The sequence below is a fragment of the Corvus moneduloides genome, chromosome 1 (genome assembly GCF_009650955.1).
Source record: "Corvus moneduloides isolate bCorMon1 chromosome 1, bCorMon1.pri, whole genome shotgun sequence".
Classification (NCBI taxonomy): Eukaryota; Metazoa; Chordata; class Aves; order Passeriformes; family Corvidae; genus Corvus; species Corvus moneduloides.
Genome location: NC_045476.1, coordinates 129,037,482 through 129,059,065, shown reverse-complemented (window position 1 = coordinate 129,059,065; position 21,584 = coordinate 129,037,482). Strand labels below are relative to the sequence as shown.

Sequence of the window (21,584 nt, the reverse complement as noted above, 5' to 3'; positions counted from 1 at the left end):
GACTACGTAGCCTAGAAACCATATTTTCTCTCTTTCCTAAAAACAAACCACTTTTGAAATCTCCTCCTAATTGAAACAGATATGGTTAAAAGCACTGTTTGAAGTAGAGGCCTCTACTGAAATGAAAGAAAGAAAAAAAAACAAAAATAAGGCTGCAAAGTGCTTTCAGTATGAATATATTTACCCTCCTGTGGCTAGATGCTGCGATTTTGCTCAGCACAAGAACCTTTTATTTTGAGAGTCAAATGTAACCCAGGCCCTGGATCTGACTCACTCATCCTTGGTCTTTTTTTCTGCTTTCTGCAATGTTCCAGCAAGTGCTTTACCACACTCTCCACACCTCTGCCCAGAGTTGTCCACCACTTGACTAATTCACTTTCATACAATGTTTGTTTTCTGCAAGGACCACTGAAAATTGAATCTGTGGCTTCAGATGCTTTAGGATACTTAACCACTGGTGTCCATTTTTTAATGTACTTACAAATACATGTTTTGTGCATCTACTTGGAGCTGTGTCATAGCCTGGTAATGTATACTAGATGAGAGTCACCTCTGGGTACTTGACAAGCGTAACTTGTCACAGGTGTGACTACCATCATATGCTTGTCAGCTTAGAAAAAAGATTATTTCACTACCCACAATGCCTTCATTACACAAGGTGCTTTTATTAGTTTAAATATGAACCACCTGGCCCCTTACGAGGTTTATTCCTATTATTCTAGCTATTTTACCCTTCTCTTTCTCCCTAGAATACTTTCTAATAATTAATAAAAATTTTTCCTGGAACTAGTTAGTTAGAATAACTTGCAATATCAATCTTGCTAAAAGATTTCAGTCCCTTAAGTGAAAATGCAAAGCACCTAAAAATTTGCCCTTTTTTCTGTACTGTAGGTTTTTCCTGACACTATGAACTGCAAAATCAATGTACGAATAAGTAAAAAATGAATGCTATGACTGTCCTCGCTATGCTTATTTCTTTCATAGGCATTTTAGAGATTAAAGTAGCACTTTCATATACTCTACTAACAAAGATGTAATTTACATTACATAGTTGTAATGTAATGTAATGTTCATGCTTTGCCTCACTTTACCACCTTGCTTTCCTTTTTGACTCATGTTAGATTAGTACACCACAGTTTCAGTGACCTAATTTATTGTCCTCCTTTTAACTATATAAGCACTCAGTGAAAACACTAAATGGAGAATCAGAGACAGCTCTATTCAGAACCAGGATGTTTATTTGGCACTGTATTTCAAAGCTGCAATAAATTGAGATGAAGTATTCTGTTCTCAAACAACATTTTATAGTTTTGGTTGGGTTTTTTCATATAAACTTTAGAATCTTAATTGATTTCCAATTTACATTCCCCCACAAATAGCAGAAGAGATTGACAGTGACATCAGTGTGCAGTGAAATATTTTCAGTACAGGTAGGCATTTAAATTTGCATTAAAATGAAGAGGACTATTTCATGGTGCAGCCTGAACGTCATCCACTTATCCACATCAGTGGCTACCAATTTGACACACTCAAGCTTCCTTTATGTGGAGACTAGGAAAAGAAGGGAAAGACTGAAGGACAGCTGATTCTCCTCTTCACGTTGCGCTGAGATGTGGTTGCTGGATGCAACCTCTACCCGGGAGCACAACATTTGTATATCCATTTATTTACGCATCACTTAAAAAGCTCAGTATTCCTATTTTCTGATATGGATTTTGAGGGAATCTCCATAGTGAGAAATACTTCGGGGTGAGAAGAAATTTGGGGGTTTTTATGACTTAAGAATAGCTATTTCTTCTATTTTATTAACTGTAACCTGTTTCCGTTGTAGTACACTACATATAAGAAGAAAGTATGTCCTAGACAGCATAGAAAAAAAATTTTAATATTGACATTGAGGGTCCAAATCTACTATTAATTTTTAGGTCTTTGCTTGGATCTTACTCTGGATCTCTAATACTTAGGTGTCTCACATTAATATGTTTGAAGTGACTGAAAGATATCATTGGGAATTCCAGACAAATTTCACAGTGCTATGACAGGTCTCACTCTTCATTGTTTTTCTCTAGAGTTTTTTTCAGCCTAGAACTCTATGAATATCAAAGAATGGCTAACATCCTAGCTCTTCTTTGTTTACCTTAAACCCTTCACATTACGCATGGAAGTGCGCAGTTTCCTAAAACCCTTCAATAGTTTCTGTTCAGTGGCACGGAGGGTGAGTCAGTTCAGAAATCTGTATTATATTAACTCTGCATTTTAGTTTTAAAATATGTGACTGACAAGGCATCCCTTATTTTCTTTCCTTACACAGTGTACTTGCAGTGCCAGTTTCTGACTTTACATAGCTTCCATGGCCTAGAGACGGAGGCTGAATCATCACAAGAGACAGAACACCAAGCTCTGCAAGCCTGACGTAAGTGAAAAAGAAGGGAATCTCTTATAATAAATCTGTTTTAATTGCATTAATTTTAGGAATTTTTTTTGCTTTTTTTGCAAGGCTACCAGTGAACTCAGAAATTTTAGAAGATAGGTCAAACTGAAAGATTCAATTTTGACTGAAAGACCGATCTTGTGTGCCATATTTTCTCTATCCCTGTCTTGCAAAAAAGCTCTAAGTACTGACAAAAAGCTAATATGAGCAGATATTTGACAAGAATCCATTTAAATGAAACACTCTTTCACAAAAGTGATTCAGAGAAAACTGGTTTTCCAAATCCAAATGCTCGAGTAACTAAGCAACTAACTTATTAACTGGATTACTTAGAAGAGGAGTTGCATCAACCAACAATACTGATTAAGTACTCCCCTGACAAAGGAAACTAGAGGTTACCGAAGCCAGAGAGAAATAATTTTTTAAAAACAGACAATCAGAAACAAAAATAAAGAAACATATACATGCATTCTCTGGTTTTTTAAGGTTCATAATTTAAATCCCAGATAAAAGAGCATAATTATGGGCTCTGGCATAGTCTTAGTTGCCCAAAATATTCATGATCATCAGGAAAATAAAGCAAGGAAGAGCATACAGAAGAGTTTTATATGTCTCTCATAACATCTACGCGATGCCGATGTTCTAACAGAATCCAATGCCAAGTTTGGCCATGCTGTTCTAGACCCAAGACATGCATCTGATGAGTTAAACTGTTAATCCAAACCAAAGATAACGTGGTTTCAAAAATTATTCAGTGCTGACACAGTTTAGATAAGGAAGCTTTAGTAAGAGCATGTATTTCTGAAGAAAGAATTACAACTTGACTACATTTGTACCTGAAAAATAAACATCACCTGTGAACACATTCAGATGAAATAGAACCAAATTCTTCTGAATGTTAAAACAACTATTATCAGGTAGTCTTTGGCTGCTTTTGGCCCAAGACAAATAATACATGTAGAAACAAGACACAGGAACATTTCAGGAATTAGCTTGTGTAAGGGATCATTCCTAGGAGGCAGGATTCCATGAAATAGTCCTGGGCATGCTTAAATTCTTAACACAGACTAGACTTTACATTCATTAAAATTCTTAAAGGGTCAAATAAGAAATAGAAAGTTCACTAAGTTCACTAAGAAAGTCTCACCATGGAGATAAAAAAATCACTCTTTGTGGGGCATACCCCACAACTCTTCATCTCTAAATCTGTGCTAAAGCCTGCTAAGAAATACTGCACAAACGATGTACTCTAAAGAGTTTAATTGCTTGCGGTTTTATTTATTGTACAAACAGCTTTTGACTTCAAGAACATTCAATATAAGAACTGAATGTATATAACTTAATTCCAAGTTTTATTTTAAAAAAACCTACTACCTTCCTATTTCAAATTATAAAAAATAGAGTATATAGTAACAAAAAAACCCTAACTCTTCACTCAAGCTGGATCCTGTGGAATTTCCCCAATTATGTTCTCCATCTCAGTTTTCACACCAAATAATTAAATTCAAAAAACATTAATTTTTTTGAACAATAAGAGATCATAGTTTAAAAAAACCCAAACCAACCAGAAATTGTTTGCTAAAAGTATGTGATACCAGGATCTAGCCTAAACTGTCTTTTTCCTCTCTCAAACAGTATCTTATAGAGTTTTTTTCAACAAAAAAACCAAAACCAAATGGAGTTCTTCATAAGTATTCTTAAAGGTGAGGGTTCTAATGGAAGGACTTTCTAATTGCGTTTTACATCACTTCTGAGCCCAGTTATGGAAACAGTAGGAAGACTTAGGCCATAGTTTGGAAATGGCAGCCACAGGTGCACTACTGCATGGTAACATTGATCAGTCTTACCTAACCGGCCTTCCTTGGAGAACGCAGTGAAGGTATTTTATATGCACTTGTGTCAGAAAGATTTGTGTCCTCATTTTACCAGCAGAAATAAAAGTTATTTAAAAACAGAAGTGTTCTGTATTAAGCATTATTCCTCTGTCTTATATACCTTTTGATCTTATTTTCCTGACAGCAATGGTTTCTGACACCAAGAACACAATGCAAGTTTCTTGGCACTAGAAGCACACTGCTGTTCACTGCTGAGAATTGGTAAGAAAAATTGGTTCTGTTTCCTTAAGTAATTAAAAAAACCTAGCTTGATTACTCTTTCAACGTAGAATTTATTACAGCTAGAACTAAAATGCATGTTAACTGTGTACAGTATCAAAAATGGCCAGAACAGAAGAGACCATTTTTGCATTCAGCAAGGAGGTAAAGACTGATCTTTATGCCTTGTGCATTCCTCAGTAAACCTGGGAAGTAAAAATAATTTCTAAATATTCTCACAAATCATATCTGGGAACGCAGAATTCAATATCATGAATAAAAGGTATTCAAGGCTAAATGTTTCCAAAAGTACACAAAGTAATCCAACAGACTATATTAAGCAAAGATGGCGTCAAGATCAAACATATTTCCACGGTCTCATTAAGAGTCTCTTAAACTCACTGAGTTTTTTTTCCATACTAGACAGCCCATCCTGGGTCAAGCTCTTTGTATATCCACATACACCGTACTTACCCATATAGCTTTCCATACCCAAACTTCCTCTGAACCCAACAGAACTGAAGCGTGTATGCCAGGAGAGTGGCATGTGCCTTATCACAATCATGTGTCTCTTTGTACTTTTCATTAGGCATCTTTTATCAATCTTACCTTATCAAGTTCATCAGAAATAGCAATGCCTGAAAACAAAGCAGATTATAAAAAAGTATTTAGAAAAACGCTTTCTATAAATGTCTTTTACTACGGCAAGTAAAAGTAAGGTTAAATCTGAAAACTGTACATCCTGTTCTCTGCATGCTGCTGTACCATACAATGTATCATATTTTTTTCCGTTAGTGAAATTGCCTGGAAACAATACACTCTTCATTTTTCTCAGCTCCAATATTATCAAAATGACTTTTCAAAAAACTATGGAAATGAAAATAGCAGATGTGCCAATAAAGTGACAACAAATTTAAGCATACTTCTATCTTCTTTCTAAAATTAAATCAGCAATATCAGATTTACCAATGGACACATTATTATGCAAATCTCACCCTGACCAGCATGCATAACACATTATGCTGCAATTAAGGGCAATATGGACATTTCTCTTCTCTCTTTCTTCACAATGAAATGTAGAAATGATCCTATAAAAATAGGTGGAACTTCAGAGAATAAAGAAAATTTCACAATAGAATACAAAACTTTTTCTAAATCCTCTGAAAAAGAACTTGTATATTTGTTCATCTTTTCTGCAGATGCCTGCCCAAGGCTTCCCTATGCCTGCTTCCATCATGTCATGTTTCAATTATTTCTATTCTGTAGCACATTAAGTACACAGAGTTGGTCTCAGAATTTTTAATTTTTTACACACATCAGTATATCAAAAGGCGTAATCAAGTCATCATATATATAATGCTACCATGTTGAAAATTCTGATACATTGGAAACAAGCATCTCCTAGATTCTTATGAGGTTTAATGAGAAACATTTCCAGATTAGAACTTCAAAAACCAAAGAAAAGCTTCTCCTGGTGGAGGAAAATAAGTGGAGAAGCACCCATAAATAGGGAGAACACACATTTGAAAATTATTTTCTAATTTTTATCATGTTATCAAGACACCTTCTTTGACGGAATGCAAGAGTTGACATTGCAAAATATGTAGTACCAACTGAGTAGATAGTTACTCTTTCTAAAATCACACTAAAGAGTGTAGCCGTATAAGCTAATATATAAGCATATACATATATATAAGTCTATATGATTTGGTATAGCACAACTACATGAATTCTTTGGGGTTTTTTACTGTGCTTTTCATGATTAACTCGATTTGGCTAATTCTCAGTTTAGAGGAATTCCTTACAGCAATTTCTGTTTTTAAAAGAACAAAGTGCTACGAGAACTGCAATTATAATTTAAAGACCTCATCAACATATAAGAAATATGGCATGAGTTAACAAAATATTCACAGTAATTCAATAGTACTAAAGTAGATTAAATTGAAAAAGATCTGTTTTGACTGATCCTTCTATCCCTCACTGCAATTAACCAGTTTTTAATAACTTCAGACTATTATTTAGCCCAGACACAACACTAATGCCCAAAGAGCATAATAACCAGGTTGCATCAACCAGACTATAAGGTGCTATGAATTTCTCCAGTTCCAAATGGACATCTTCTAGAGAGAATATAAGTGCACTCTTGAAGGTAGTAAAAACCTAATTCAAGCTTCTTTTCACCTCATCTTTGAAAACCTGATTACCATCAACCATCACATGAATGCATTTTGCATAACCAAGGTCAATCCATTCTAAAACCACATATACTCTCTCTCTAACCAGTCAAACTACTTTTTCTCAGCCATTTCCCATAATGTTAATATAGTTTATTTTGTTCTGATACAGGTTGATTCCCTTATATTAAAGGTTGGTACCCTTTTCTTCTGCTTTCACATATCTCTATGAATAGGTCTTTGTAACTTGGGAGTGGATGGAAGGGCAATTTTATCTTGTGTTGACTTACCCCTCAAAAATACGAATTTTCAAGTATGGTAAAAGAAAATGCAAAAGGTAATCCTGTCATTTCCAAAACTCTGTTCCAAAAAAATGCCAAATAATTTTTACTACCCAATCGCCTACGTTGCCTATCAAAGATCAGTACCAAAAGTACAAAGTAGCAAATGGAAAAAGCAGTACATACTATTATATGCCTCACTCAAAAAGCTTTACTAACTTCTCTGATTAAATTACATAAGACATAAAATTTTAAAACATCTATAGTCTAAATGAGTGTGCTTTTAGTAAAATTCTTTGTCTAAGTCCTATTGCTCTCCAGAACTTACTCTGAATTTAGAGAAGAGACTGAACTGAATAATTGAATTGACCAGAATGCCTCAGATTTCTTCTTTACTAAATTGGAAACAGTATCAAGACACTAAAACAAACTGTATTTTTTAGACAAGCATGTAGAGAATTAGCAGCTTCTGAGGACATGTTGCCAAAATAAAATTTTGCAAATTTAGAAATCTTTGATCTTTGCAATCACAGAATTAAACCTGCAAACTCTTTTTAGCTCTCTCTCTCTCTAATGTGGCATCAAGAGAAAAGAAAAAGGATTCTGGGGAAGAAACTTTATAAGGAGCTTGTTACAGCAATCTTAGCACAGTGATTCTTGTGGAGGTGGTATTTACCATGTCAGTCACACAGATCTTCTTGTTACGTCTTGAGCCTCATTAATATTAACAGCATTCTTTCAGTTACTGATAACACAACTCCATTAGCAGAGGCTAGGACAAATAACCCCAAAAAACCCTGGATTGTAAAAACACTTACTTCCTTCCAAGACACTACTGCACTATAGCTAGTGTGTGCCCAACTCTTAACAATTTTCTTTGCAGTTGCCAAACTCGCAGAATATCTTGGCTGAATTTGAGAGGAGGGGGATTTGCACCCTGTGTGCAGTAGACAAAAAATCATAACAGCAACATCAATTTTTGGGCACAGATGTCAGGTGGAGCAATATGGACTCCGGTTTTCACAAAACAACTTCTCAAAAAAATTAAAACTCTTGCCTATTTACCATAACATTAAAAAAACAACCCAACCAAAGAAACCTTAATCCCGAGTCCTGAGAACACAACTAGAGATAGTCACCGTTATTGTACAGGAGTATTTAGGATTTCTGTTAATTTCTTCACCCTTAGCAGATTCATGACTTTTCAGTAATCAAATAGGTTACTCAGTTACTTTATTTTCAAGTAATACACTGACAATTTAAAATAGTTGAATTTCTGTGAAGAAATGGTAACAATGGTTGCTATCTCCAGTTCATGTAATTACTAGTATCCAGACATCAGAATTTTTCAAAAAGAAAACCCTTTTCTCACTTCTTTGCATAGGTGACAGCAAGTAATTGATTATGCTCTCTGTATTTTCTGTAATCATTTTCATTTACTTTTTATATCTTCTAAATAGGAAAACAGCACTATAAAATCACAGAATACTAGAGGCAAAGGGAAAGCCCATTCCATGAAACTACTAAATGGCAACAACGCTTCAGTTTTAGGCAAAATATTCAGAGGTATAGCCAAAATGTCCATACACTAAAAAATTTTAACCTGACAATTTAGTCGCTTCTTCAAACGGTAGCCTTTTCCATCAAAACTTAATCCTAATCACAATAAAACTCTAACACCAGAAAAACTGACACATCTAGTTTATTCAACCTTAAATCCTATGGCTTTGTCAGAATAAAAGTTACTATGAACAACTATTTTTGACTTCCCTCAGCTTAGCGCATTTAAAGCCTGATTCTGCATGATGATGAACATAGAGAATGGAAGTTCTAAAGCTGCATCATCCTTGCCCTGCTGCAAGACACTGAGTAGCAGAAAAGAAGGGAACGGTTAAAACTGCTCACCTGCCTTTGTTGGGAGAGGTCTTCTGATGTCAAAGGTAAATCCTCTAGCAATAAAGGAGTATGCTTTACCTTTTCTCGTATAACAGCTGTTTCTCACAGACAATGTTTGCCACAGTTTTATATCATAATGCGATTGACAACTGTACAACAGACCAACCACTCTTACTAACCATTCCAACTAAAGGGGTGAGAAGTTTGCTTCCATCAGCTAAGGCTCATGGACAAGGTTTATCGTGGTAATTATTTAGGTAGCTAGCTGCCAATTTCATGTCTTTAAAAAATCCTCCCTTTTACAAGTAATTACAGGTGCTAAAATTTGATCAGGTATCACAAGTATCCAGCCCACTCAGTTGTCTGGTGAATTAGGAAGACAAATTCCTTGTTTCCACTTTAGAATGTAACAACCCTCTGTGCTGTAAGGGTGCTGAACAACGAAATAATTGGTATGAACATGCTTCCACAGTCCTTCAGAAATGCTCCACAGCCACAACTACTGCCATCTCTGATCAGCAACAAATCTGGAGAGGGGCTGTTGATGCTAGCACAGCCTCTTTCTACCGGAACACTCATTCTCTCACTAGCTTGGTTTTTGAAGAGGACTGGAAGAACAATGTACTGTCTGATTGCAAGAAAGGTTTGGCATGCTATGATTCAATGAAATATATCTAACAAACAATGTAATAACAATGTAATTTATTAGTACTTATTATACTTTAATTACTATTATCATGTCTATTTTAAGCAGATTGCCTAAAAAGTGTATCTCACGCTGTATTAGCCATTTAACTTAGATTTCTATATTTAAAATACTAAATCAGTAGTTTGTCACGCCTCTTTTAAAATTAGCATGGATTATTAAAACCATTCTTTTCCTGACTATCTTAGATTTCTCTTCCCAGTCTTCTATCCCTATGACAATCTGCAGAAGCACAATAGTAAGTATGGAGAAATAAAGACGATGATCAATACAGCACTACAGCATCTTCGTTGATGTAAAAGCCACCTCTCAAAACCTTTGCAACATATCTTAACAAAATAAATTCCCTTCTGAGTCTAGAACGAGTATCTTCCACATACAAGCTTTCTGCTTAGGACATTGAGCTTCAATTCTAGATTACCAAGAAATGAACTTTTGTTTTAAAGAAAACTGAACATTGTTAATAACAATTCCATGAGTCTTAAAAATGCCTATCTTTTGCATACGCACTTCTTAGCAGAAGACTTTTATTTATCCAATACCTAATGTGTCTACACTCAGTGATAATATTTCTCTTTCAAAAACGATTTTTAGACTTTGATGTTTTCAATTCAACAGCATAAAATTAATTTTCAAAACAAAAGGCACCACACAAGTTCAGGTCTTTTTGAAAAAGACCAACTGACATCATCTACATGGACTTGTGCAGGGCACTTGACGCTGTCCTGTATGACATCCTTGTCTCTAATCTGGGGAGATACAGATTTAATGGGTGGATCATTCAGTGGATAATTGCTGGATGGCTACACTTCAAAGAACTTTGGTCAACGGCTCAAAGTGGAAACCAGTGGTGAATGGCATTCCTCGGGGGACGGTATTGGGATGGGTGCTGTTTACTGTCCTTATTAGTAACATGGATAGTGGGGTCGAGTGCACCCTCAGCAAGTCTGCTGATGACACCAAGCTGTGTGGTGCAGTTGACACTCTGGAGAGAAGGGATGCCATCCAGTGGAACCTTGACAGGCTTGAGAGGTGGGGGGCTGTGCAAACCTCATGGAAGTTCAACAAGGCCAAGTGCAAGGTCTTACACCTGCACTGGAGCACTCCCAAGCGCAAGTATGGGCTGGGCAGAGAATGGACTGAGCACAGTCCTGGGTAGAAGGACTTCTGAGTGCTGGTGGATGAGAAGCTTGATATTACCCAGCAATGTACACCTGCAGCCCAGAATGCCCAACCTCACCCTGGGCTGCATCAAAAACAGTGTAGCAAGCCGGCTGAGGGAGGTGATCTCTGCCTCTGCTCTGCTTTTGTGAGACTCCACCTGGAGTACTTTTGTCCAGCTCTAGGGCCTCCAAAAAAAGAAGCGCATGGACCTGCTGGAGCAAGTCCAGAGGAGGGTCATGAAGCTGCTCAGAGGGCTGGAGCACCTCCCCTATAAAGACAGACTGAGAGAGTTGGGGTTGTTCAGCCTGGAGAAGAGACAACTCCAGGGAGACCTTATAGCACCTTCCAGTACCTAAAAACGGGCTACAGAAAGCTGTAGAGGGACTTTTTACAAGGGCATGTAGTGATAGAACAAGGAACAATGGCTTCAAACTGAAAGAGGGTATGTTTAGATTAGATATTAGGAAGAAATTCTTTACTGTGAGGGTGGCAAAACACTGGAACAGGTTGCCCAGAGAAACTGTGGATATCCCATGCCTGGAAGTGTTCCCAGGTTAGCTGGGGCCTGGAGTAACTAGATCTAGTTACTAGATCCCCAGCTCACAGAAAGGGCTGGAACTAGATGATCTTTAAGGTCCCTTCCAATTCAAACCATTCATAATTTATGAAATGGCAAGTCATAAAAAGCCTAACTGCTGCATTATTCCTGATCAGCTTTACAGTAGCTTAAAATTCAGCAATACTTTCATATGTTAAATACACCTGGTGTTCTGGTAAGAATGAAAGTTTTGGAACTTCAGGGATATCTACCATTTTTGCTTTTATGTGTGGTCCTTAAATAATTACAGGAAGAAATAAAACAAAATGAAACAAAATAAAAATTTGTGGAGGAGATTTTTAAAGACTTACATGTTTCTAAAGGCACAATGTACATCTGAGAAGTCTAATGTGCACCCAGTCTTAAGAAAATAAAATACTACTGCTTTAATGTATGCCAGACTACCATTACTTAACTCAATATTCAAGGAAATATATATGCATTTTCCTAAACATCCAGAAGATGGCCACAGAGCTCCCAATAGCCAGTTTTCCTACCTGCCAAACAAAGCTTTCTAGATTTGGCACATGGGTTCTGACATACAAAGTTTAGACATACTACGACAACCTCAACGCAACTCTGACTAACTTGACAGAATTCATTCTCAGGATCAGTCTAGGCCAGGGAACTTCTGGATGGTTGGACTGTCAACCTCATAGTGCATATCACAGGTTCTGTAAGAAACTCCAGGACAGAAACAGCATTCTTATTCTACCATTATTAATCCTGCAGCTTTGAGCACAAACACAGGAATATCATATCACGTATCAACTGTCCAGCAGTTCACTGCCCCAATGCATTCTCCAAGTCTAAATTCTCACAGAAAGTTTACGTTCTTCTTATTGGTGGGACAGGCCATCTTAAATATACTTGCATTTCCCATGGCAAAACCTTGTGCCATACTGCAGCAGGCAGCATTGTATGTTCTAGTGGCTGTACCTGTTTGAACTGTGTATTGAACACAAGGAAAATTGAAATTATTTATTTCACACCATCCCTGGATTATAAAGGACATAAAGTGGTTGCTCTGGTTACACCAAACAAAGCATTCCTCCCCCAGAAAAAGAACACAAAACCCAAAAAATCTCACTCATTTCTGTGTAGGAACTTTAAAATACATTTGTCATTGACTGTCATAATAGCCTTTACCTACAGTGAGTCATTTTACCACTTTCAACATTAGACATATTTCCTCCAATAGTAACTCAGAGATTTTATGTGAAGGCATAGTGAAATGAAACCTCAGAGTTTTTACCAATGAGGGGTGTATGCCCGCGTATTATTAAGCAACTTTAAACTTTTTGTAGTGGTATTCATCTTGAAGGAGGACAATATTCCTCCCAACACTTGGCCATATTAGAACAAGAGAAACTGTCATCTACAAGGCACCACACATCAACACCGGAGCACACTATACATCTTATAGTTACTATCTAGAAAACATGGATTTAATCCCTCCTCCTCATACTGGCTTTTAAAAAGATTAAAAAAAATTAATCCCTAGCAAAATAACCTCTGCTTTAGACTTGCAGAATTTCTATATCCAAATTTCTGGGTGGCTCCAATGAAGAATACAGGTTTCAGGATTAGGTTTAGTGACTAATGAATTATGCAAACACAGAGAAATAAAAGGCAAAGTACCCAACAAATATTATATCCCAGAAACTCTCCTAGGCCAAGGTCATTTCAGAAGAGAATAATCAAAACTACGGAACTCTTTAGGGGAAGGTGTACACTGCAGCAGGTGGGTTAAGATGGGTAGCCCACAGCATCCAGTAGCCAAGGATAGAGTCATAGCTCACATTCTGCTGCCCCACGAATGCCCCTTGTACTAAGAACTAGAAAGTTCCATATCCAAGATGACAGTCACACAAAGCCCAGTTCTGCGATAGTATTAGAGAAACTTTTAGCAAGCCAAATAATGTTCCAGAAAAGGGCAAGGTTACTCAAAACAAGACTCTAGTCCTGAAAGTTAGGGTAGGTTGGATCAGAATGGCAAATACCTTCACAAAGGTGATTAAAATTTTAACGTCTGTAGGAAAAAGATACTTAAAACTAAAGTAGCAGTGATTTCCTGACCATACAAGCCCCGGTTTATAATTGAATAGGAATAATTATGCTCATATTCATCCTGTTTCAATCTCAGAAATATCATTATTTTGTATTATTACTTCTACATCATATTAAAAATAAGTGGGTTTTATGAGCAAAGGCAGTATCAGATAACAGCTGCCATACTGAGATAAATTTATCTTCCCTAAAGGTTTGATTGAGCTTATCTAAAAATGTTGATCTCAAAATAAATCACAAGCATTGATCTCATGCAAGAATAACATAATTTTAAAGTTCAGATTGTAGAGAAGAAGGGAAAAATCCTCTACATGATGACTAGTCCTGTGGTTCAGTTAGCAGAACACATTTAAGACTAGATGATCAACTGATAACAGGGAAGTCATCTTTATAGACTCAAGTCCATTTCAGACCAACTGTATACAATTGAAAAAAAAATACTAACATGTTATGTCTTAAAACAATGCCCCTCATAAGGCAATTGACAAAAGTCTAGTTACATGTCCTGAAGATGTGCTTTTACAGTTAAATCATCTTCACCAACAGAAATGTCTGGCTTCAATAAATGTAAGTGGCATTCAACTCAAGTTCATCTTCCATAACTGTAATGTAAATCATTAATGGTTTCCTACAGTGTAGAAGCTTCTAAATGAAACCCCATTCTAATGTGTTTTTCACAGACTGCTAAATACATTCAAGTAGTTCATGATGTATATATAAAGCTTCTCACATCCCACATACTCGCAAGTTCATCCACAAAACTGAGGACATGATTTTAGCGGTTTGTTAACATATTGTGATTTTGTTTAGAACTAGTTCTACCCTTGTAGTTATGAGCTTTTTACTCTTGTTGCTTATCTTCTTCCCTGTAAAAGATAAACAGAACATATGCTTTTACGTTTTACTATTTTATATTTTTCTTAAAGAGGTAAGATCGTGCTTGCCTTTCATAACATAAGCATAAACAACATAAACTGATTCTAACACTATGATAAATAACTGTTTGAGATACTCTGGAGGGACTTGGAGGTCTTTTATTCTTGAAGGTATTGAAGAGCCTTGACACGTGGCTCTAGGTGAGCCTGCTTGAGCAGCAGGGATGGACCAGATACCTTCCAGAGGTCCCTTCCAACTTCAACCATTCTGTGATTCTATAATTCATTATGATTTCCAGCAATATTTCCTACTAGATGGAAACCCATGGTTTCCTTATTTACTGATTGTTTATTGATTACTCCCCTTTGAAATTAAGAAACAAAAGAGGATTTTTCTCCTGTTGGTTGTACATAGATATCATTTTTTCTGGGATTCCCCGATCCTGACTTGGATTCATTATCAAATACTTTTGGTTAATGTTAACTAATTACCATTTTTTTACCTTAGAATTTCAATTGAATTCAAAGCATGATAAATTTGTTTCTTCCCCTCTGATCTGAAGAGCACACCTGGCCTGAACAAGTATCCAAACACTACTAACGAAATGTCAGTTATTTTCACTGAAAGGCTATGTGTGATTATGAAAGAGTACCCATCTCACAGCAGAAGACATTTTTTCATCAAATGCAGTTACCGTGTATAAACTGAAACCTTCAATATGCACACATTTTCAATATGCACCCTAATCCTTAACTATTCATATAAAAGATGCAAAGTTGTCATTAAGTATGCAGAGTTCCCCCCTAATTGCAGCAAGATCTCACTGATTTAGTCCTCAATTTTCCCCTGCTCAAAACTCTCATAATTCACTGGTTTCCATATCTTGTTATCTATTTTTCCATCCTCAGAAAATGGGGGAAGGACAAAGTCATATTCATTAGCAAGATCCTTAGCTATACAGATTTTAATTCTGTTTAAAGGCAAACAGGCCAGAAGGTGAAATACAAGAGCATACATTTGAAACAGGATGGAACTTTTCTTCCTTATGATTAGCAGAGGAAGAAGAATGACAGCAATAAAGGTAAGAGACCTTGCAATAAAAGAAAATTAAACATGCACAAGGGAAATGAAGTATATTCCTGTAAGTTGCTTTATAAACCAAAATCTTCCCTAAATAGATGATTTGATAGTTCCAAATCCACTTCCATGACATACAGCTGATTGAAGAAGCAAACAAAACCCAGCTCTCCCATGTGGGTAAGCCTCTGAAAAACGGTATACTTAAATCAGCAAGCTCCACCACGCTTAGACCATAATTACAACAGTAACCTTCTCCAGACTCTCAAAACTCCTAAGATACTTTTAACTCTGAGTATGAAGTCACTATCAGTTTCTCGGACCTACTGCAGCACAGACGCACACACTCTTGATGGCAGTTGGGAGAAAGGCTCCAAATATAAGCAAGTTCAGTTTTAATGACTAGGACTGAATACAGAAGAGACCAGACATCTAAGTGCCCAAGTCTCACCTTCCAAAGCTTACAGGCAGTTTGAATTTTGCATGAAGTGCACAAGTTTGTCTCAAAGCAGGTATTTAGACTGAAAAGTAAATGAAGCAATAGAAACTAGAATTTAATTCACAGGCTGTGTCAACTGCCTAACAGGCAACTCAAGACTCGAAACTCATGGAAACTCACTAAAAGATGCAAAGCTTATCTTTAAAATGTAAAGAAATTGGATCCAGGACTTGATGGAAAATTCATTTAACTTCAAACATTTCATTTCATGTGTCACTCTTCCCTGTTAAAATACTGAAGAACAAAAGAGAGAGTGCTGTATAAAGCCATTGATAATATATTTTGATCATTTGTGTACTCAGCCCTCTGTTGAGCCCAGTGTCTGTCCCACAACACTTCAAAATAAGATTATTATCAAATGCAGCATTAGAGTAATGGCACACTTGTAGAACCAAAAGCACTAACTAGACAGCCCAAAACAAGCGTCACGAGAGGTAGACATGGGAGCTTGTGATGGCTTTCTTAAAATTCACCACATGGGATGTTTATTTGGGTACAGCACAGAATGAGCTTCATGCACCTTATAAAGTCCTAGACCTTCTATTCATTTAAGCCCCCTATTTCCTATGTGCAATCTACATTCTATCTCTGGGAGAACAAAAAAACCCCTCATTTATTTTCAAAATTATACCTTTTCTATTTTTAGAAAAATTTCACATTTTTCATTTTGATTTTTTTATATCATGCTGACATGTAAGAAATAATAGCAAAGAATTTTTTTATTCCTTGAAATTAAATGAATATCAGAAGTACAAAACCTTGGACATATAGCTTAGAACAGAAACAAGGACATATAGCTTAGAATTAATCTGATGCAAGTGTTTAAATGATACAAAAAAAAAAGAAAGGTTAAAGTGCAGAGTAACTAACAATTATAAAAGAACATAAAAAGCCATAAGAAAAGATCCTATAAATACACTAGAAAAGGAGAACAAATTAAAATACAGAACTACTACTTCAAAGAGAAGGAAAGCAAGTAAGAGATGATACAAAGAATTCCCAGTGTTAAATACTTTCACCGCTTCAGTCTTTACAAAAAAAAAATCAATTGCAGCCAGATGCTTAACAGTAGTGGTTTTAAGAGGAAAAACTACAAGACAGACAAGGGAAGCTGAAAGATATGCTGGTGATTTAGATACAGTCAAGTTGGCAGACTCTTGTGAAATTCACTCCAGAGCATTTAACTAACTAACTGAAGAAACCTCTAATCCATTAGCAACTGTCTTTCAAGAATAGAGAGGACAGAAAAGGGCAAATACATATCTTTCTTTGAAAAAGAAAAAGAGAAGATATGGGGGACTACTAACCACCAAGCCTAAATCAGACAACATCAAGAATCATACACAAAACTGCTAAATAAATAATGTATCGACATCTAATGGAATAGAAAGGCGGTAAGAACAAACGGACACGAGTTCATCAAGAATGAATCGCGTCAAATTAGTCTAATTGTATTCTCAACTGGGAAACTTGCTTAGTGGATAAGAGGAAGAAGCAGATGCAAAATACTTCAGCTATAAGACTGTTTACTGTCCTAGATGACACTTCAGTGAAAAAAAATTAGTGAATTACAATCTATGTGAAAACACTGCAAGGAAGATAAACATCTGGTGGGAAAAAACAGACTTACTGAGTAGCTTTCAATAGCTGGTTGTCAGATCTGAAATGGGATCATGAAGAGGTCTGACAATAATTCCATTAATGATCTGGATGAAGAAATAGAGAGCACATTCATGGAAGTGAACTTATTATCAGGCTGCAAGTGATTTAAATCACTTGGGGGGATGGGATTCAAATTCTGTATTATCTTGACAAACGACCAGAAAGCATCAAGTACTAGCAAGAAACAGTGAAGAATGTTTCATTTGTGAAATAACTATGAAAAACAGACTCCAACAATGCTGACCAGGTACATTCACCCAGTCCAAGTGTAGGACCCAGAAGAGCTGCAGTTTTACACTCCAGTTATAAAACTGTGAGGAAAAGAGAGGCACAGAATGCTGCAAAATCTATTTTAGGTTTAAGGATGTACAGTTATAGATCTAGGTAAAAGTAGAACCTTCACAATATTCTGAAGGAAAGACAAAGATGTAGGTTTGAAGAGTGGATTTAGGCATTAATTATTGAACTCTCACATCTGATTGGTTTATATCTCCAGAGAGTGAATAAATAACCCCTTCTGAAATTCAAAACAATTGTTTCTGTATCTGTGCATAACTTTGCTACAAGTCTCTAAAGGAGAAAAGCTTGAAAACTACACTCACATCCATCACGGTCAGGCAATAGTAAGGCTGCAAATCAGAGACTCTGACCAGAGTTGGTTTAGCTCCTTACATGCAGATAGATCAATTTACTAGAAAAGTATTTCAAAAAAGCTCTGTAACTATACTACTATAATACAAGTAGGAAAATTTCTCAGAATATAATTGTGGTGATCAACCTAAAACATTTGGGAGAGTGTGATTTGGGCAAACTAGTTTTGGGTATTTGGTGCAATTTGGAAAAATGCTGAACCTCAAAATTCTTCACAAAACAAATCTTCCATTCCTCATTCAGCTCTGTCTCTGATGCCCCTATCTTAAAATTCGCCAGTAAATCAAGAACTGCCAGGTATAAAATTTTAAGAGAGAAGAAATAAGCATTTCTCACACAAATATCTCCCAGATCATGCCACACCTAGTTTTCATCTAGCATGGCAAAGAGTACTTGTCATCATTTCATACTTTAAAAACTGTTAGCAGTACTTGCTCCCACAAATGTATTTCAGAATTCTCTTCTACAGGAAAGACAGCAAAAGGAAAAAAAAAACTAAAACAGAGCAGCTATTTCTGATCATATCCAGTAAACCTCAGAGCTACTCGTTACATGAGTGTTTAAGGGATAATACATGAGGTTTATTATGAAATAACTGGATTTCATGTTTCTGAGTATTTATTTGAGATGCTTTAAAATATTTTAATTTTTTTTGAAAACTAGGAGGTCAAGGAAATGATGGATACAAAATACCTAAATATTTTTCAATAACAGGTCTGAACTCCATCAATGAGGTTAAGGTTTCACAAAGGTTTATCCTGTTTAACTGCTACCACACGAAGGAGAAACCTCCCTGCTGCATGTTCCCACCATTTTCATTAAACCAGCCTCCTCTGTTGATCTCTTTATTGTTGGGGCCCTCCCCCTGCCATGTAGCCCTGGGAGAGGGGCCCTGAGGGGACACACGGGGTTTCCCTGCCCCTGCTCAGCCTCGTTCCCCATTGGTTGGTTTGTGTTCCCTGCGCGGGCAGGGACCCTCGGGTCCCGTGATTGCCTCAGTTCCTCGGCAGAGCCCCGGCCATGTGGCTGGAGAAATAAACATCTCTCTGAAACATCTATCAAGAATCGGTCCATATATATTTCTTTTCCACAGGCATTGTTGTCTGATACGCGTGTTGCAGTACCCCCTGTTCTGTAAAAAATGGTAGAGAATTGCAAGCAGAGCGATCCCCGATCCCTAAGGATAGCAACTGATTTGTGAGTAAACTCTGGATTTCTCTTGTTTTTGTTTTGCTATTCCATCTCTAAATTATGGAGGAACCGTGGAAAGATTCTTGGCTCTCAGAGCCGCATATGGACATTTATCTTAAAACTTGAAAAGATTCTTGAACAACGATTTGTAAATTTTAGCTTAATTCAAGCTCAAAAGGAACGGAAACACTTCCTGGCATGGTTGTTTAAGAACTTTTTCTACGTTTCTTGGGATTTAATTCCTACCAAAGACTTTTGGAAGACCGTTTGGACACAGTTAATTTCTGAGTCAAAATATATGCCGATGGGAGAATATTTTCGTGAATATTATTTAATTACTGAGACTGTTGAGCAATGTCAGCTGTGTCTTGGTGGAGGGAAGCCTGCCTCAGAGTCCGTGCGACCCAGGCCATGTGGACCGAGCGCTCTCCGAGCAGCAGCGAAGCAGTTCCCGCAGGCGGGTGGAGCGGCGCGAGCTGCAGTATTGGCAGTGGAGCGAGGCGCAGCGGGAGCAGGGCAACCCGGCGGTGTCCGCCCGACCCCATGCAGTGCGTGGTGGAGCGAGCCCCGTGAACGCCCGACTGAGAGGGGCGGCGCGCAGGCGGCAGCTTGCAGCGGTGGAGCGGAGCCGCGCCTAGCTGAGACACACCCTGGAGCAGGGGCCTGGCCAAGACGTGGGTGCGGCCCCAGGCAGCAGCAGTGCAGCTGAGAGCAGAGGCGGCAGCGTGCAGGGAGTGGAACGGCACAGCCCAGCCCAGCCCGGCCGGCACTGCCTTGAATGCAACCTTGCGAAGAGCGCACAGGCACAAGCAACCCCGACGGCCCCAGCAGCCCTGGCAGCTCCAACGTGGGAGTGAGCGAAAGCGAAAGAGAAAGCAAAAACAGTGAGACAGAAAACAGCAGCCACTCGGAAAAAGGAAAAAATCATCGTAACTAAGGTTTTAGGAAGAGTAAAATGGTATAATGTTAAACAAAATTATGATTTTATAACAAGATGTGACAACCAGGAAGACATATTTGTTCACAGAACTGCTATTAAAAAGAATAACCCTAAAAACTACCTGCGAAGTGTAGGAGATGGGGAAGTTGTACAATTTGATATAGTGCAAGGAAAGAAGGGTTTACAAGCAGCAAATGTTACTGGGCCTGGGGGTATTCCAGTCAAAGGCAGCTGTTATGCAAAAAGTTATAAACAATATCCATCTCAGCAGCTTCCCTACCCACAGCCTACTTTCCCCTTTTACCCTATACGCAATATGAACCCTTTCTTAAGTTTACCCCATCCCCAATTTATCCCTAATCAGTTTTACACCCCATGGTTTCCCTCACAAAACCATGCCTTTACCAATTGTTTCCCCAAAAATCCCTTTCCAGTGCCGAGTGGGGGATGAAGAGGGGGAGGGAAGAAATTAACTAGTGTTGTTTAGAGTTCCAACAGGTACAAATGGAAGAAACCCTCTCCTGCCTCAGTTTCCCCACAAAGCATGCCCAGAGAGTCCTGTCTCCCTTCTGCCAGCCTTAAGATGTTCCAGAGAATCTGTTTAGACATTTGAAGACTCAGGAGGGTGGCTTGTTTTGTTTTGAAACTGTCCTTGTTATCTCATGTTTATCCAGTTGTTTCCAATGTTCAGTTTTAAATCTCTATTTGTTAAAAATAAACAGGTGAAATGTTGGGGCCGTCCCCCTGCCATGTAGCCCTGGGAGAGGGGCCCTGAGGGGACACACGGGGTTTCCCTGCCCCTGCTCAGCCTCGTTCCCCATTGGTTGGTTTGTGTTCCCTGCGCGGGCAGAAGGACCCTCGGGTCCTGTGATCGCCTCAGTTCCTCGGCAGAGCCCCGGCCATGTGGCTGGAGAAATAAACATCTCTCTGAAACATCTATCAAGAATCAGTCCATATATATTTCTTTTCCACGGGCCTTGTTGTTTGATACGCATGTTGCAGTATCCCCGCTGTAACACTTTATGAGTTAATCCAGCTCACTAAGCTGGTAGAAAACTAATGTTAAAGAAAAAACCCAGCGTGGTGCAGGGGTAGTAGTTTCAGTCTCCAGGAGAGCTCCTGAATTATCTCAGACATTCTGTAAACCTTATCAACAGGAATGTAACTGCTGATGTCAATGACCTTGGTCTTCATTTAATAGAAGACCACCTTCCTGTTATATACTTCCAAATTACAATTCAGGCTGCATGGTTACATTAAAAAACTAAAATCAAT

General features: G+C 37.7%; 1 protein-coding gene across 5 annotated transcripts in view; it reads right to left on the bottom strand.

Moving 5' to 3' along the window:
- C1H8orf34 (chromosome 1 C8orf34 homolog) overlaps nucleotides 1-21,584 on the bottom strand; it is a 152,306-nt gene that overhangs the window by 96,693 nt on the left and 34,029 nt on the right. For all 5 annotated transcript variants that reach the window (XM_032127158.1, XM_032127125.1, XM_032127134.1 and 2 more), the window contains one exon: nucleotides 5,134-5,162. In XM_032127158.1, the coding sequence (XP_031983049.1) occupies nucleotides 5,134-5,162 (29 nt within the window). The remainder of the gene's footprint in view (nucleotides 1-5,133; nucleotides 5,163-21,584) is intronic.